Here is an 18,343-nt window from a genome sequence, read left to right on the forward strand (position 1 = left end):
AGTCGGAACATTCAGGGCTTCGCCCTGTTACGAGCAGTCTTGTTTTAAATTTAGTAGTGATTGTTTTTCGTAAAGTCATGGGGGTTTAGAGATTGCCATTTGGCCAATTTGGGATATTTAACGCGCGATAAGTTTCGCGCTATTACCGCATTAGCGGAGATTTAATCCGTCATAGAAATTGTTTCAAATTGGTTGAAGGAAGCTTATTTGCCCTAATTGATATGTTACTAGGCGCGAAATCTATCACTTTGTATTTTATATGGCGTGTGGGGGATGATTTTCAAAAAAATCTCAAGTTTTATTTTTTTTTCATTTTGTTTAGTTCCATTTAATTTTTTCATGTTAATTTCTGCTTCATAGACCTTAGAATGCAGTCGAAACATTCAGGGCCGTGGCTTGATACGAGCTGTCTTGTTTTTTTGAGATCAAATTTATATTATTTTTTAGACTTTAAAAAAATCGGTCAAAATTTTCGGTTCAAAAGTAGAATTTTGCTAGAAAAACGCCTTTCTGAATGATTATTCCGTCACTTTCTTCTTAACACTTTTTCACCCTTGCGATAAGTTGTGGTTTTTATTGCGAGCAGATTTTCTAACGTTTGCCCGCTGGAGCTAGTTTTTACTGTACGTTGAGAAAAGGAAAGATCAGTTTTATTTTATTAATTGGACAGCTTTTGCTAAAATTGAACCGTTTTTTTTATAACGATGCAATAATCGTGATCAACGATTGATTTACTAGTAATCATAATAAGAAAATTTTTTAAATAATATTCTATACTTTAGTCCTATCTTATATTGAGTATTGTATTTATTAAAAATAATTTTTTACCGCATAATTGTAAATTATTCTTTTACTGTTTTTGTTTTATTTAATTTTGTTTTATTGTTCTGACATCATCTGTGCTAAGCAGTGATACTAATGCAGGTTAAAAAGTGCTATTTTGCTGGTATCACAAATTGAATTGAACACATTATGTTCATTTATTTAAATCAGTAACGTTTCCCAATTGTGGCATAGTTTTTTAAATATCTCCAGTAAAACTTATATTTCCTTTGCCTCTTTTTAACACTATTTTTCAATTATACTTTTGAATGTACACCTTTTGAACCTTAATCAATCGCTGATGTAAAACTTCAAAATTGAATTGTTCAATTTGTTTTAATGTTTATAGTTTTTAGTTTGACCAAACATTGCTTGAAAGCAGCTCAAAAATGCATACGAGGAAATTAATATTACGTATTTCTAACACCTTCTTCCTGTGCATTTTTTCCATCAAAAACAACACAAACTTAATTTAAAAAACAGAATGTTGAAATAATACAACTTTGGTTTCCATGGTTTATAGGATGCAAAAATTTTTTCAAAAGATCAAAAAATTGTCACGCCAGGTTTATTTTTTTCGTGATTTTTTGTCCTTCGAGTTTTTCCGAGAGCCACTAGCCGACGTTTCTGTCTGTCTTTCGCTATTTCGGCTCTGGTTGGATTCCCGACTCTTTGACCTTTGACTACTCGCTTTGCTGAATCGACTTTGTGATTGGCTTTTTGAAGCGTCATCCAGCTGTGAACCAACACCGGACCTAACAGATTTTGATAAAGTTCTCTTAGATTCTCTGACTGAACCTCTTGCACTTGATCTTGCTGAGAGCTCCGGAGGCGTGCCGTGGTCAACTGAAGAAGCGTGACTCAGCTTATAAGCCGAAGGTGAACCCGAAACATAATCGATGTCTCGTTTTGCTGAAGATGCATCGGAAATTCCCGAAGCTGATGCAGCCGATAAAGAATTATGTGAGTAGTTGCGTGGTTCAACACGAGACGATTCAGCATATGATGATCCGCCGGAGCGAGCCGAAGTTGCATCAAGATATGAGTTGTCCCGACTACCAGGCTTGCTTCGTTTTGCCGAACGTGCACTTGCCGGACTGTTAGACCTTTTACTTCCAGATTTACCTCGTGATGAAGGTCGCGTGATAAGTTCGGAAGACTTTTGTCGCTCCGAAGTTGGCAGATCTACACCCGAGTTCAAGGTACTCTCGCCTACGTATTTTTTGTGTTTTGTCATGTCGACTCGTTTGCTCTTTTTGTTGTCTTGCGACTGCGATTCACGACTGGTGTTGTCGTCAATGACAATGTGAGAGCCCGGTTTCTGAGAAGGTGATTTAGATCCTATGCTCGAGCCTATTTTCGAACGACTCAGTTGCGAAGGCGATTTGGATCCAATACTTGAGCCAACTTTTGATCCCATTACCGACTTCGATTTTTTTGACATTGCTGCCGATTCTGGATCCAAATTAGCTGATTTAGATTGATCAGCACTCAATTCACTCTTTCTTTCCGATCCTCCGTCTCGAGATTTTGTAGCCGACAGAGATTTCAGCTTGCTGTCCTTGAACTTTGAGGTTTTTGGAGCAGAAGAAGTATGTGTAGAACTGAATCGGTGATCTATTCCTGTCGAAGGCGGGTGTTCAATTGAACTGCCTTCGTTAATTGAAGGATGGGTGCTCTCCTTTTTATGTCTGGAAGTTTTTTTGATCGGAGTCTTTCCATCTGCTTCAAATTCTTGACTGTGGGAACTCTCTTTATCCGCTGATAGGCTAGTTTTTGCTTGGAGAGAATCGGTTTTCCTGGTTCCACTTGTTTTCGATCCAATGGTTTTAGACTTGCTGAGTGGACCTCCGCTTAGACCGGTTTCTTCATCTGGGCCATCTTCTAGCCCCTCCTTGCTATGCTTGGATATTTTCGATGCTTTAGAAACACTTTTAGCTCCCGATAGCGTTTTACCGGTAGAGCCAGATTTCTTAGAGTCCCTAACTGCTCCTGATGTAAGAGTTCTGCTTTTGGATGCAGAGCCATCAGCTGCTTCGGATTTCTTAACTGAGTCCCCATATAGAGCCGCATCCATTCTTTTGCTTAAAGCGTCATCTTCCTCAGTAGCCTTTTCAGCTCCATCAGACTGTTCAGTGGTGCCAGACATTCCAGATAATTGAGAGTTTTTAACAGATTCTGTTCCAAGAGTTTTAGATTGAGTTACTGTCGTGTCAGCCGTCTTTGATTTTGAAAGTGTACCCTTTGATTGACTGGTCATTTCTTCTTCTGGTACATCTTGCGACTGTTTTGACCCTTTACTTGTACCAGACACACCTTTGCTTCCTTTGGACAAATCACTAGCGCCAGATTGTTTATCTGTGATGCCTGATACCTTAGACCCGGTGATAGATTCTGGTCCAAGCGTTTTAGATTGACTTGCCGTAGGGTCCGACGTCTTTGATTTTGATAGTGTTCGCTTCGATTGGTCAATTTCATTCAGCTCATCTTCTGGTTTCTCTTGAGACTGTTTTGACGTTTTAGTGGTGCCAGATAATATGTTGCTATGTTCTGTTATATCACTGAGGGCAGACTTCTTTTCGGTCGCACCAGATGCTCGAGATGGTCTCATGGAACCCGATGTGCGAGATTTACTTTTAATGGTTGCCGTCAAGTCAGAGCCTTTTGACTTCGATTGCGTGCCACTGGTCTGCCCATCTATTTCCGAACGATCATCAGTGTGTTCTTGTGATTGTTTCGAAAGTCCGCTTCCGCCAGGCATGCTATTTTTTCCCGATAACTGCGAATCTGATTTTTCAGAAGTCTTGGAGCCTTTCAGTGATTGCGGTTCAACGTTACTGCTTTGACCTGATTTCTCATCTGCTGTTTTGGACTTCGAGACTGTGTCTTTTCCATATAAAGCCGCATCCATTCTTTGGCTCAAGTTATCTTCATCTTCTTTCGATTTATCAGCTCCCTCAGAAAAATTGCCGTCAGCAGAGTTTTCATCCTCCTTACCTGATACTTTGGACGCTTCAGTTCCTTTAGTTGAGCTAGGCTCAAGAGTTGTTGGGTTTTTACTGGCTGTCGGGTCAGATACTTTGGACTTTGACATTGTGCCTCCAGAAACACCAGTTTGGTTTGCCTGGTCCTCCTCGTCCTCTTCATTCTGTTTCGAAGTTCCATCTTGAATCGAAGCTCCTCCTGTACCCGATAGTTTTTCAGAACCATCAGACAGCTTAGAGTCTTTCATTGAACCTGGATCAAGAGTGTTACTTTTAATTGCGCGCGAACTTGTCGCCTGAGTCTTGGATTGGGCTGCATTTGCTTGCTCAATATCTTCTAGTTCTTCCTCATCTTGACCAGCATCAGATGTGTTACCGGTACCTGAAAGTTGTGAAGGGTCTTTTCCGCTGGACAATCTGGATCCTTTCATTGAACCAGATTCAAGATTACTGCTTTTAGTCGCATCTAGTTTTTTGGATTTTGAGACTGAGTCCTGGCCATATAAAGCGGCATCCATTCTTTGACTCAATTTATCTTCATCTTCATTCGATTTATCGGCTCCCTCAAGTTTTTCGCCTCCTTTAGATAAATCACTTGCAGATTGTTGGTCTGTCATATCAGCTGTCTTGGATGCTTGAGAACCTTTAATCGAACTAAGTGCAAGGTTGGTGTTTCGGTTAGCTGTCGTGTCAGATACTTTTGATCTGGAAATTGTACCTGCTGATATACCACTCCCATTTGCTTCTCCAACAGTTTTCTCCTCATCTTGCTTAGGTCCCATCGAAGTTCCATCGGTGCCAGATCCTTTGCCTGTACCGGCCGACATTTTAGATTCGTTAACTGATTCCCTATCAGCAGTCGTAGATTTACCCGCTGACAACCCAGTCGTTCGGTTTTTGGACTCTTTTATTTGGCCAAGTTCATCTGGCTGTTCTTCAAGCTCATCTTTATTTTGTTTTGACTGTTCTTCTTCACTAGATATCTTTTTTGAGCCCGCAAGTTGCGAACCCTGCTCGCTAGACTTTTTAGAGGCTTCCATTGAGCCTCGCGCTTGAAGTTTGCTATCTTTAGTTGCTGACCCATCCGCAGGTTTCGACTTCGTAATTGATTCTCCATACAATGCGGCATCCATTCTTTGGCTTAACTCATCTTGATCAGGCTCGGATTTCTGACCACTTTCCGGCAAATCACTTGCGCGAGATTTTTTGTCTGTCATACCTCGTAGTTTAGACTCCTCATCGGCCAACTCTTCGCCTTCTTCTTCAGTTGTTTCTGCACCTAATGTACCAGTCTGGCCTGTTTTGCGCTGTGTGGCAGACTGTGATTTCGAAGGGCTTAGACTTCCTGTCTTTGACAAATCCGATTTTTTCATAGAAGTAGCTGCCGTACGAGAACCTGAAAGTCCGCTCTGTGCAGCAGCCTCCTCATCAGCCAACTCTTCGCCATCTTCTCCTTCAGTTGCTTCTGCAGCTAATGTACCAGTCTCGCCTGTTTTGCGCTGTGTGGCAGACTGGGATTTCGAGGGGCTTAGACTTCCTGTTTTCGACAAATCCGATTTTTTCCTCGAAGTGGCTGCCGTACGAGAACCTGAAAGTTGGCTCTGTGCAGAAGCCTCCTCATCAGCCAACTCTTCACCATCTTCTGCTTCAGTTGCTTCTGCAGCTAATGTTCCAGTCTCGCCTGTTTTGCGCTGTGTGGCAGATTGGGATTTCGAGGGGCTTAGACTTCCTGTATTCGACAAACCCGATTTTTTCATAGAAGTGGCTGCCGTACGAGAACCTGAAAGTCCGCTCTGTGCAGAAGCCTCCTCATCAGCCAACTCTTTGCCATCTTCTCCTTCAGTTGCTTCTGCAGCTAACGTACCAGTCTCGCCTGTTTTGCGCTGTGTGTCAGACTGTGATTTCGAGGGGCTTAGACTTCCTGTCTTCGACAAACCCGACTTTTTCATGGACGTAGCTGCCTTGCGAGAACCTGTAAGTCCGGTCTGTGCAGAAGCCTCCTCATCGGCCAAATCTTCGCCACCTTTTCCCTCGGTTGCTTGTGCGCCTAATGTACCAGTCTGGCCTGTTTTGCGCTGTGTGGCAGACTGTGATTTCGAGTGGCTTAGACTTCCTGTCTTCGACAAACCTGACTTTTTCATAGAAGAAGCTGCCGTTTGAGAACCTGAAAGTTCACTCCGAGCTGAAGGCTCCTCATCAGCCGACTTTTCGCCACTTTTTGCTTCAGTTGCTTCTGCGCCTAACGTACCACTCTGCCTTGTTTTGCGCTCTGTGGCAGACCGTGACTTCGAGGGGCTCAGACTTCCTGTTTTCGACAAACCCGACTTTTTCACAGATTTTGCTGCCGTGCGAGAACCTGAAAGTCCGCTCTGTGCAGAAGCCTCCTCATCAGTCAACTCCTCAACATCTGCGCCTTCAGCTGCTTCTGGAGCTAAAGTACCAGTCTGGCCTGTTTTGCGCTGTATGGTAGACTGTGATTTCGAGGGGCTTAGACTTCCTGTTTTCGACAAGCCCGACTTTTTCACAGAATTAGCTGCCGTGCGAGAACCTGAAAGTCCGCTCTGTGCAGAAGCCTGCTCATCAGCCAAATCCTCTTCATCATCGCCTTCAGCTGCTTCTGCGGGTAAATTACCAGTCTGGCCTGTTTTGCGTTGTAAGGCAGACTTTGATTTGGAGGGTCTGAGACTTCCTGTCTTCGACAAGCCCGACTTTTTCATAGAAGTTGCTGCCGTGCGAGAACCTGAAAGCCCACTCTGTGCAGAAGCCTCCTCATCAGCCAACTCTTCGTTATCTTCTCCTTCAGTTGCTTCTGTGCCTAATGTACCAGTCTGGCCTGTTTTGCGCTGTGTGGCAGACTGGGATTTGGAGGGGCGTAGACTTCCTGTCTTCGACAAGCCCGAGTTTTTCATAGAAGTTGCTGCCGTGCGAGAACCTGAAAACCCACTCTGTGCAGAAGCCTCCTCATCAGCCAACTCTTCGTTATCTTCTCCTTCAGTTGCTTCTGCAGCTAAAGTACCAGTCTGACCTGTTTTGCGCTTTGTGGCAGACTGTGATTTTGAGGGGCTTAGACTTCCTGTCTTCGACAACTCCGACTTTTTCAACGAATTAGCTGCCGTGCGAGAACCTGAAAGCCCACTCTGTGCCGAAGCTTCCTCATCGGCCAATTCTTTGCCATCTTCTCCTTCCGTTGATTCTGCACCTAATGTGCCACTCTGGCCTGTTTTTCGTTGAGTGGCAGTCTGTGATTTCGAGGGTCTTAGACTTTCTGTGTTCGACATACCCGACTTTTTCATAGAATTACCTGCCGTGCGAGAACCTGAAAACGCACTCTGTGCAGAAGCTTCTTCATCAGCCAACTCTTCGCCATCTTCTCCTTCAGATGTTTCTGCAGCTAAACTACCAGTCTGGCCTGTTTTGCGTTGTGAAGCAGACTGTGATTTTGAGGGTCTTAGACTTCCTGTTTTTGGCATACCTGACTTTTTCATAGAAGTAGCTGCCGCGCGAGAACCTGATAGTCCGCTCTGTACCGAAGCTTCCTCATCGGCCAGCTCTTTGCCATCTTCTCCTTCCGTTGCTTCTGCACCTAATGTACCACTCTGGCCTGATTTTCGTTGAGTGGCAGTCTGTGATTTCGAGGGTTTTAGACTTCCTGTCTTCGACATGCCTGACTTTTTCATAGAATTAGATGCTGTTCGAGAACCTGAAAGTCCGCTCTGTGCAGAAGCCTCCTCATCAGCCAACTCCTCATCATCTTTGCCTTCAGATGTTTCTGCAGCTAAAATACCAGTCTGGCCTGTTTTGCGTTGTGAAGCAGACTGTGATTTTGAGGGTCTTAGACTTCCTGTTTTTGGCATACCTGAGTTTTTCATAGAAGTAGCTGCCGCGCGAGAACCGGATAGTCCGCTCTGTGCCGAAGCTTCCTCATCGGCCAACTCTTTGCCATCTTCTCCTTCAATTGCTTCTGCAGCTAACGTACCAGTCTCGCCTGTTTTGCGCTGTGCGGCAGACTGTGATTTCGAGTGGCTAAGACTTCCTGTCTTCGACAAACCTGACTTTTTCATAGAAGTAGCTGCCTTTCGAGAACCTGAAAGTCCGCTCTGTGCAGAAGCCTCCTCATCGGCCAATTCGTCGTCATCCTCGCCATCAGTTGCTTTTGTAGCTAATGTACCAGTCTGGCCTGTTTTGCGTTGTGTAACAGACTGTGATTTCGAGAGGTTTAGACTTCCTGTCTTCGAGATACCTGATTTTTTCATAGAATTGGCTACCGTGCGGGAACCCGAAAGTCCACTCTGTGCCGAAGCCTTCTCATCAGTCAACTCTTCGCCATCTTCTCCTTCAGTTGCTTCTGCACCTAATGTACCAGACTGGCCTGTTTTGCGCTGTGTGCCAATCTGTGATTTCGAGGGTCTTAGACTTCCTGTCTTCGACATACCTGATTTTTTCATAGAATTGGCTACCGTGCGGGAACCCGAAAGTCCACTCTGTGCCGAAGCCTTCTCATCAGTCAACTCTTCGCCATCTTCTCCTTCAGTTGCTTCTGCACCTAATGTACCAGACTGGCCTGTTTTGCGCTGTGTGGCAGACTGTGATTTCGAGGGCCTCAGACTTCCTGTCTTCGACACACCTGACTTTTTCATAGAATTGGCTACCGTGCGGGAACCCGAAAGTCCACTCTGTGCCGAAGGCTCCTCATCAGCCAACTCTTCGCCATCTTCTCCTTCAGTTGCTTCTGCACCTAATGTACCAGTTTGGCCTGTTTTTTGTTGAGTGGCAGTCTGTGATTTCGAGGGTCTTAGACTTCCTGTCTTCGACATACCTGACTTTTTCATAGAATTGGCTACCGTGCGGGAACCCGAAAGTTCACTCTGTGCCGAAGCCTCCTCATCAGTCAACTCTTCGCCATCTTCTCCTTCAGTTGCTTCTGCACCTAATGTACCAGACTGGCCTGTTTTGCGCTGTGTGGCAGACTGTGATTTCGAGGGCCTCAGACTTCCTGTCTTCGACATACCTGACTTTTTCATAGAGTTGGCTACCGTGCGGGAACCCGAAAGTCCACTCTGTGCCGAAGCCTCCTCATCAGTCAACTCTTCGCCATCTTCTACTTCAGTTGCTTCTGCACCTAATGTACCAGACTGGCCTGTTTTGTGCTGTGTGCCAATCTGTGATTTCGAGGGTCTTAGACTTCCTGTCTTCGACATACCTGACTTTTTCATAGAGTTGGCTACCGTGCGGGAACCCGAAAGTCCACTCTGTGCCGAAGCCTCCTCATCAGTCAACTCTTCACCATCTTCTCCTTCAGTTGCTTCTGCACCTAATGTACCAGACTGGCCTGTTTTGCGCTGTGTGGCAGACTGTGATTTCGAGGGCCTCAGACTTCCTGTCTTCGACATACCTGACTTTTTCATAGAATTGGCTACCGTGCGGGAACCCGAAAGTTCACTCTGTGCCGAAGCCTCCTCATCAGTCAACTCTTCGCCATCTTCTCCTTCAGTTGCTTCTGCACCTAATGTACCAGACTGGCCTGTTTTTTGTTGAGTGGCAGTCTGTGATTTCGAGGGTTTTAGACTTCCTGTCTTCGACAAACCTGACTTTTCCATAGAGGTAGCTGCCGTGCGAGAACCCGAAAGTCCACTCTGTGCCGAAGCCTCCTCATCGGCCAACTCTTCGCTTTTTTCTCCTTCAGTTGCTTCTGCACTTAATGTACCAGTCTGGCCTGTTTTGCGCTGTGTGCCAATCTGTGATTTCGAGGGTCTTAGACTTCCTGTCTTTGACATACCTGAATTTTTCATAGAATTGGCTACCGTGCGGGAACCCGAAAGTCCAATCTGCGCCGAAGACTCCTCATCAGTCAACTCTTCGCCATCTTCTCCTTCAGTTGCTTCTGCACCTAATGTACCAGACTGGCCTGTTTTTTGTTGAATGGCAGTCTGTAATTTCGAGGGTCTTAGACTTCCTGTCTTCGACATACCTGACTTTTCCATAGAGGTAGCTGCCGTGCGAGAACCCGAAAGTCCACTCTGTGCCGAAGCCTCCTCATCGGCCAACTCTTCGCCATTTTCTCCTTCAGTTGCTTCTGCACTTAATGTACCAGTCTGGCCTGTTTTGCGCTGTGTGCCAATCTGTGATTTCGAGGGTCTTAGACTTCCTGTCTTTGGCATACCTGAATTTTTCATAGAATTGGCTACCGTGCGGGAACCCGAAAGTCCAATCTGCGCCGAAGACTCCTCATCAGTCAACTCTTCGCCATCTTCTCCTTCAGTTGCTTCTGCACCTAATGTACCAGACTGGCCTGTTTTTTGTTGAATGGCAGTCTGTAATTTCGAGGGTCTTAGACTTCCTGTCTTCGACATACCTGACTTTTCCATAGAGGTAGCTGCCGTGCGAGAACCCGAAAGTCCACTCTGTGCCGAAGCCTCCTCATCGGCCAACTCTTCGCCATTTTCTCCTTCAGTTGCTTCTGCACTTAATGTACCAGTCTGGTCTGTTTTGCGCTGTGTGCCAATCTGTGATTTCGAGGGTCTTAGACTTCCTGTCTTTGACATACCTGAATTTTTCATAGAATTGGCTACCGTGCGCGAACCCGAAAGTCCAATCTGCGCCGAAGCCTCCTCATCAGTCAACTCTTCGCCATCTTCTCCTTCAGTTTCTTCTGCACCTAATGTACCAGACTGGCCTGTATTTTGTTGAGTGGCAGTCTGTAATTTCGAGGGTCTTAGACTTCCTGTCTTTGACATACCTGACTTTTTCATAGAAGTAGCTGCCGTGCGAGAACCTGATAGTCCACTCTGTGCCGAAGCCTCCTCATCGGCCAACTCTTCGCCATCTTCTCCTTCAGTTGCTTCTGCACTTAATGTACCAGTCTGACCTGTTTTTCGCTGTGTGCCAATCTGTGATTTCGAGGGTCTTAGACTTCCTGTCTTCGACATACCTGACTTTTTCATAGAATTGGCTACCGTGCGCGAACCCGAAAGTCCACTCTGTGCCGAAGCCTCCTCATCAGTCAACTCTTCGCCATCTTCTCCTTCAGTTGCTTCTGCACCTAATGTACCAGACTGGCCTGTTTTTCGTTGAGTGGCAGTCTGTAATTTCGAGGGTTTTAGACTTCCTGTCTTCGACATACCTGACTTTTTCATAGAAGTAGCTGCCGTGCGAGAACCCGAAAGTCCACTCTGTGCCGAAGTCTCCTCATCGGCCAACTCTTCGCCATCTTCTCCTTCAGTTGCTTCTGCACTTAATGTACCAGTCTGGCCTGTTTTGTGCCGTGTGCCAATCTGCGATTTCGAGGGTCTTAGACTTCCTGTCTTCGACATACCTGACTTTTTCATAGAAGTAGCTGCCGTGCGAGAACCTGATAGTCCACTCTGTGCCGAAGCCCCCTCATCAGCCAATTCTTCGCCATCTTCTCCTTCAGTTGCTTCTGCACCTAATGTACCAGACTGGCCTGTTTTTCGTTGAGTGGCAGTCTGTAATTTCGAGGGTCTTAGACTTCCTGTCTTTGACATACCTGACTTTTTCATAGAAGTAGCTGCCGTGCGAGAACCTGATAGTCCACTCTGTGCCGAAGCCTCCTCATCGGCCAACTCTTCGCCATCTTCTCCTTCAGTTGCTTCTGCACTTAATGTACCAGTCTGACCTGTTTTTCGCTGTGTGCCAATCTGTGATTTCGAGGGTCTTAGACTTCCTGTCTTCGACATACCTGACTTTTTCATAGAATTGGCTACCGTGCGCGAACCCGAAAGTCCACTCTGTGCCGAAGCCTCCTCATCAGTCAACTCTTCGCCATCTTCTCCTTCAGTTGCTTCTGCACCTAATGTACCAGACTGGCCTGTTTTTCGTTGAGTGGCAGTCTGTAATTTCGAGGGTTTTAGACTTCCTGTCTTCGACATACCTGACTTTTTCATAGAAGTAGCTGCCGTGCGAGAACCCGAAAGTCCACTCTGTGCCGAAGTCTCCTCATCGGCCAACTCTTCGCCATCTTCTCCTTCAGTTGCTTCTGCACTTAATGTACCAGTCTGGCCTGTTTTGTGCCGTGTGCCAATCTGCGATTTCGAGGGTCTTAGACTTCCTGTCTTCGACATACCTGACTTTTTCATAGAAGTAGCTGCCGTGCGAGAACCTGATAGTCCACTCTGTGCCGAAGCCCCCTCATCAGCCAATTCTTCGCCATCTTCTCCTTCAGTTGCTTCTGCACCTAATGTACCAGACTGGCCTGTTTTTCGTTGAGTGGCAGTCTGTGATTTCGAGGGTTTTAGACTTCCTGTCTTCGACATACCTGACTTTTTTATAGAAGTAGCTGCCGTGCGGGAACCCGAAAGTCCACTCTGCGCCGAAGCCTCCTCATCAGTCAACTCTTCGCCATCTTCTCCTTCAGTTGCTTCTGCACCTAATGTACCAGACTGGCCTGTTTTTCGTTGAGTGGCAGTCTGTGATTTCGAGGGTTTTAGACTTCCTGTCTTCGACATACCTGACTTTTTCATAGAAGTAGCTGCCGTGCGAGAACCCGAAAGTCCACTCTGTGCCGAAGTCTCCTCATCGGCCAACTCTTCGCCATCTTCTCCTTCAGTTGCTTCTGCACTTAATGTACCAGTCTGGCCTGTTTTGCGCTGTGTGCCAATCTGTGATTTCGAGGGTCTTAGACTTCCTGTCTTCGACATACCTGACTTTTTCATAGAATTGGCTACCGTGCGCGAACCCGAAAGTCCACTCTGTGCCGAAGCCTCCTCATCAGTCAAATCTTCGCCATCTTCTCCTTCAGTTGCTTCTGCACCTAATGTACCAGACTGGCCTGTTTTTCGTTGAGTGGCAGTCTGTGATTTCGAGAGTTTTAGACTTCCTGTCTTCGACATACCTGACTTTTTCATAGAAGTAGCTGCCATGCGGGAACCCGAAAGTCCACTCTGCGCCGAAGCCTCCTCATCAGTCAACTCTTCGCCATCTTCTCCTTCAGTTGCTTCTGCACCTAATGTACGAGAGTGGCCTATTTTGCGCTGTGTGGCAGACTGTGATTTCGAGGGTCTTAGACTTCCTGAGTTTGACATACCTGACTTTTTCATAGAAGTAGCTGCCGTGCGAGAACCTGATAGTCCACTCTGTGCCGAAGCCCCCTCATCAGCCAATTCTTCGCCATCTTCTCCTTCATTTGCTTCTGCACCTACTGTACCAGTCTGACCTGTTTTCCGCTGCTTTTTAGACTGTGCATTCGAAGGTCTTAGACTTCCAGTCTTTAATGTACCTGCTTTTTTCTTAGAAGCAGAAGCCATATGTGGGCCTGATACACCACTATGTGCTGAAATTTCATCCGCATTCAAGTCAACACCGTCTTCGCCTTCAGTTGCTTTTGCACTTAAAGCATCAGTGTCGTCTTTTTTGCGTCCTCTGGCAGTTTGTGCCTTCGATGGTCTGAGATGTCCAGTTTTCGCTGTACCTGACTGTTTCGTGGAAGGAGGAGCTGCAGCCGTGCGGGAACCTGATAGAGCACTCTGTGCCGAAGCCTCCTCGTCGCCAAAACTTTCGTTGTCATCTTCGAGTTCATCTGCGGCTGCTGTATCCATTGTTTCTGCAGTTTGTCGAGAACCAGATGGGGATGTCGCACGTTTTAACTTTCCGGTCTTTGCACTAATCGCACCGGACTTCTTCTTAGAAACAGCAGATGGACGTAAACCTGAAAAAGTTGTCGGCGACGCTCGGTTTTCTGTGCGTCGTTTTGAAACCGATGTATTGGGAGAAAGAGTACCCGACTTTAGTGCACTTGATTTCTTGGCCGCAGCTGTTTTGCCGCGAGAACCAGAATATTGAGTCAGTCCAGATGCTCCAGTTTCAAAACCATCTTCATCATTCTGTCGATCAATTTCCTCGGGCCTTTTTGATAGATCAAATCGGTCAGAGGTTCGCTGTGAACTTGCTGTTGTTCTGGGTCTGAGAATTCCCGAATTTGTTACCCCTGATTTTTGTAATCCAGTAGACTTTTCGCGAGATTTTTCAGTCAAATCCGCTCCTTCTTGAACAGGGCTGCCACTTTGTCCGACAGCATCATCCTCAAAACTTTCGTCCTCAAAGTTCTGATCGATTTCATCCGCATCAAATGATTTAAACGGTTGGGTAGTTCGCTTAATTCCGGTAGCAGTTGTTGTGGGTCTGAGAGTTCCTGATCTGCTCGGTCCCGTTTTCTGTGTTGTAGTTTTGCCCAACTGAGAACCAGATACACCACTTTGCCTTGATGCTTCCTCTTCAAGTTCTTCTTCATCGTATGGTTGATTGATTTCTTCCGCTTTTGCTGATCCATACGGTTGAGTGGTTCGCTTCGTTCCGGTAACAGTTGCTGTGGGTCTGTGAGTTCCTGATCTGCTCGGTCCCGTTTTCTGTGCTTTAGTTTTCCCCAACTGAGAACCAGATACACCACTTTGCCTTGATGCTTCCTCTTCAAGTTCTTCTTCATCGTATGGTTGATCGATTTCTTCCGCATTTGCTGATCCATACGGTTGGGTGGTTCGCTTTGTTCCAGTAACAGTTGCTGTGGGTCTTTGAGTGCCTGATCTACTCGGCCGCGTTTTCTGGGTTGTAGTTTTCCCCAACTGAGAACCAGATACAACACTTTGCCTTGATGTTTCCTCTTCAAGTTCCTCTTCATCGTATGCTCGATCGAATTCTTCCGCATTTGCTGATCCATACGGTTGGGTGGTTCGCTTCGTTCCGGTAGCAGTTGCTGTGGGTCTGTGAGTTCCTGATCTGCTCGGTCCCGTTTTATGTGCTGTAGTTTTCCCCAACTGAGAACCAGATACACCACTTTGCCTTGATGCTTCCTCTTCAAGTTCTTCTTCATCGTATGGTTGATCGATTTCTTCCGCATTTGCTGATCCATACGGTTGGGTGGTTCGCTTCGTTCCGGTAGCAGTTGCTGTGGGTCTGAGAGTTCCTGATCTGCTCAGCCCCGTTTTCTGTGCTGTAGTTTTCCCCAACTGAGAACCAGATACACCACTTTGCCTTGATGCTTCCTCTTCAAGTTCTTCTTCATCGTATGGTTGATCGATTTCTTCCGCATTTGCTGATCCATACGGTTGGGTGGTTCGTTTCGTTCCGGTAGCAGTTGCTGTGGGTCTGAGAGTTCCTGATCTGCTCAGCCCCGTTTTCTGTGCTGTAGTTTTCCCTAACTGAGAACCAGATACACCACTTTGCCTTGATGCTTCCTCTTCAAGTTCCTCTTCATCGTATGGTTGATCAATTTCTTCCGCATTTGCTGATCCATACGGTTCGGTGGTTCGCTTCGTTCCGGTAGCAGTTGCTGTGGGTCTGAGAGTTCCTGATCTATTCAGCCCCTTTTTCTGTGCTGTAGTTTTCCCCAACTGAGAACCAGATATACCACTTTGCCTTGATGCTTCCTCTTCAAGTTCCTCTTTATCGTATGCTTGATCGACTTCTTCCGCATTTGCTGATCCATACGGTTGGGTGGATCGCTTCGTTCCGGCAGCAGTTGTTGTGGGTCTGAGAGTTCTTGATCTGCTCGGCCACGTTTTCTGTGCTGTAGTTTTCCCCAACTGAGATGCAAATACACCAGTTTGCCTTGATGCTTCCTCATCAAATTCCTCTTCATCGTATGGTTGATCGACTTCTTCCGCATTTGCTGATCCATACGGTTGGGTGGTTGGCTTCGTTCCGGTAGCAGTTGCTGTGGGTCTCTGAGTTCCTGATCTGCTCAGCCCCGTTTTCTGTGCCGCAGTTTTCCCCAACTGATAACCAGATACACCACTTTGTCTTGATGCTTCCTCTTCAAGTTCTTCTTCATCGTATGGTTGATCAAGGTCTTCTTCCGCATTTGCTGGTCCATACCGTTGGGTGGTTCGCTTAATTCCGGTAGCAGTTGTTGTGGGTCTGAGAGTTCCTGATATGCTCGGCCCCGCTTTCTGGGCTGTAGTTTTCCCCAACTGAGACCCAGATACACCACTTTGCCTTGATGCTTCCTCTCCAAATTCTTCTTCATCGTATGTTTGATCGACGTCTTCCGTGATGGGTGATCCATACGGTTGGGTGGTTCGCTTCGTTCCGGCAGCAGTTGCTGTGGGTCTGAGAGTTCCTGATCTGCTGGGCCCCGTTTTCTGTGCTGTAGTTTTCCCCAACTGAGATCCAGATACACCACTTTGCCTTGATGCTTCCTCTCCAAATTCTTCTTCATCGTATGTTTGATCGACGTCTTCCGTGTTGGGTGATCCATACGGTTGGGTGGTTCGCTTCGTTCCGGCAGCAGTTGCTGTGGGTCTGAGAGTTCCTGATCTGCTGGGCCCCGTTTTCTGTGCTGTAGTTTTCCCCAACTGAGATCCAGATACACCACTTTGCCTTGATGCTTCCTCTTCAAGTTCTTCTTCATCGTATGTTTGATCGACGTCTTCCGTGTTGTGTGATCCATACGGTTGGGTGGTTCGCTTCGTTCCGGCAGCAGTTGCTGTGGGTCTGAGAGTTCCTGATCTGCTGGGCCCCATTTTCTGTGCTGTAGTTTTCCCCAACTGAGACCCAGATACATCACTTTGCCTTGATGCTTCCTCTCCAAATTCTTCTTCATCGTATGTTTGATCGATGTCTTCCGTGTTGGGTGATCCATACGGTTGGGTGGTTCGCTTCATTCTGGCAGCAGTTGCTGTGGGTCTGAGAGTTCCTGATCTGCTGGGCCCCGTTTTCTGTGCTGTAGTTTTCCCCAACTGAGATCCAGATACACCACTTTGCCTTGATGCTTCCTCTTCAAGTTCTTCTTCATCGTATGGTTGATCAATTTCTTCCGCATTTGCTGATCCATACGGTTCGGTGGTTCGCTTTGTTCCGGTAGCCGTCGTTGTGGGTCTGAGATTTCCTGATCTGGTCGACACTGTTTTTTGTGTTGTAGCTTTTCCTGTCTGAGAACCAGATACACCACTTTGCCCTGATGCTTCTTCTTCGTATGGCTGAGTGGTTCGCGTTGTTCCACTAGGTGTTGTTTTCGCTTTTGTAGGTGCTGTAGTAGCCGAATCAGAAAAAACGCCTTGCTCATCTTGTCTCTCCTTCAATTCTGCCTCATCTACATTGACTTCCTCTGCCAGATCCCGCTCTAAGCCCGTCGCTTTGGTTCGTTGCTCCTCGTGTGAAGAAGCTCGGACGCCAGCTTTTGTTGTTTGAGTTTTCTCTTTGATTTGAGACGGAGCTGGTTCAGAGTAGCCCGTAGAACGGAAGTCGTAATTTATCGCAGATGAGTTTCGAGGCTCGGTTGGTCCGTGCACCACGTGATCATCAGTTCTCAGGGTCCGCGTAATATTGAGCGGAACTTCTTGTGAAGAACCCTGATAATTGGAATTTCTCTCCATCAAGTTTCTCTTCCCTTTTTCTTCGCGTTCTTTTATCGACTCTTCAAGTTCTTCCTGTTGAATCCTCGATCCTTCGGTTGCTGGTTTATCAGAAGCCGACGTAGGCTTTGAGTCTTGATCGGACTGTGCTAGAAGCTCTTTAGCCGATTTGTAGTCTCGTATAGACGACTGTTGAGAGCCAATAGCTGTTTCAAAAGCTTGAGTTTCGTGGTCACGTTGATCTTTTTCAGCCAATTGACTGGCTGAAAAAAAGGTCCCAGGAACCAGTGTGTTAAGTTTTGTTTTCTCATAATCGCCCTCAGAAGCTTGTTCTACGTCATCGTGTATTGGCGAGTGGTGCGAGGCATCAGTTTGCCAATTTGAGTTCGGCTCACGCAAAGTTGCCTCGTCTATTTGACTATTTTTGCTCAGTCGCAGATCTTGACAATTGGGGTCTGAACAAGAACAATCATCGCTGTGCTTTGAGCTTTTTTCAAGGTCATATACACTTGTTTGTTTCACAGGAAGCTCAAGATTAGAGCCTTGGTCTACGCTGAGTCGTAAGAAGGGGCAGTTCGTGTCGTCACAAGGACATGTGGAAGACTCGTGTGAACTTTTTCCGATTCCTGAAAAAGCTGTTTATTTTTTTTTTGATCTCATCAACTAAATCACCTTTTTGAGTGAAGAATTTAAGTCGACCAAATTGACCCTGAAAAATGGAGTTTCTGAGCTCTCCTAAATCACTTAAGGGATCCTGTTTTGATCAAATTTTCTACGCTGCAGGCAAATTTATGAAAAAAAAATTAGCCCAAAAAATGCGTATTTTGGCACTTTTTGGAAATTTTTGACCACAAAATTGCGTTTTTTGGCGCGCGCTCCCTCTTCAAATTAAGTATAAAAATGTAGGGCCGGTCATCCATAAATAAAATAGATATCGCAAAAGTGGGTCGGCAGGTGGTCAAAACTTTGAAAGGGGAGGCATCCGCCAAACCCTCCCCCCTAAATCTGCAACTGCGTGTTTCAATGTTATTTTCAATATTTATCGACCAAAACTTTGACCAATTCTAGCAATATTTTTGTTCAATTCTGACGAGTTAACATTTTTCCGAAGCGAAAGTTGCACCGAACTTTTCGAAGAAAGTGCGGAATATTCATGCCAGGGGTAGTTTTTTTGTTCCGACTTTTGAAGAAAGTACGGAACAATTATGCTTGAGGTTTTTTTTTATTCAGTCAATA

At 46.1% G+C, this 18,343-nt stretch overlaps 1 protein-coding gene across 1 annotated transcript in view; it reads right to left on the reverse strand.

Annotated features, from left to right (window-relative positions):
• Positions 1-18,343, reverse strand: part of LOC134844972 (mucin-19-like) — a 47,327-nt gene that overhangs the window by 5,392 nt on the left and 23,592 nt on the right. Inside the window, exon 10 of the mRNA XM_063861798.1 lies at positions 1,446-17,562. Coding sequence (XP_063717868.1) covers positions 1,446-17,562 — 16,117 coding nt within the window. The remainder of the gene's footprint in view (positions 1-1,445; positions 17,563-18,343) is intronic.

The sequence above is a fragment of the Symsagittifera roscoffensis genome, chromosome 4 (genome assembly GCF_963678635.1).
Source record: "Symsagittifera roscoffensis chromosome 4, txSymRosc1.1, whole genome shotgun sequence".
NCBI lineage: Eukaryota > Metazoa > Xenacoelomorpha > Acoela > Convolutidae > Symsagittifera > Symsagittifera roscoffensis.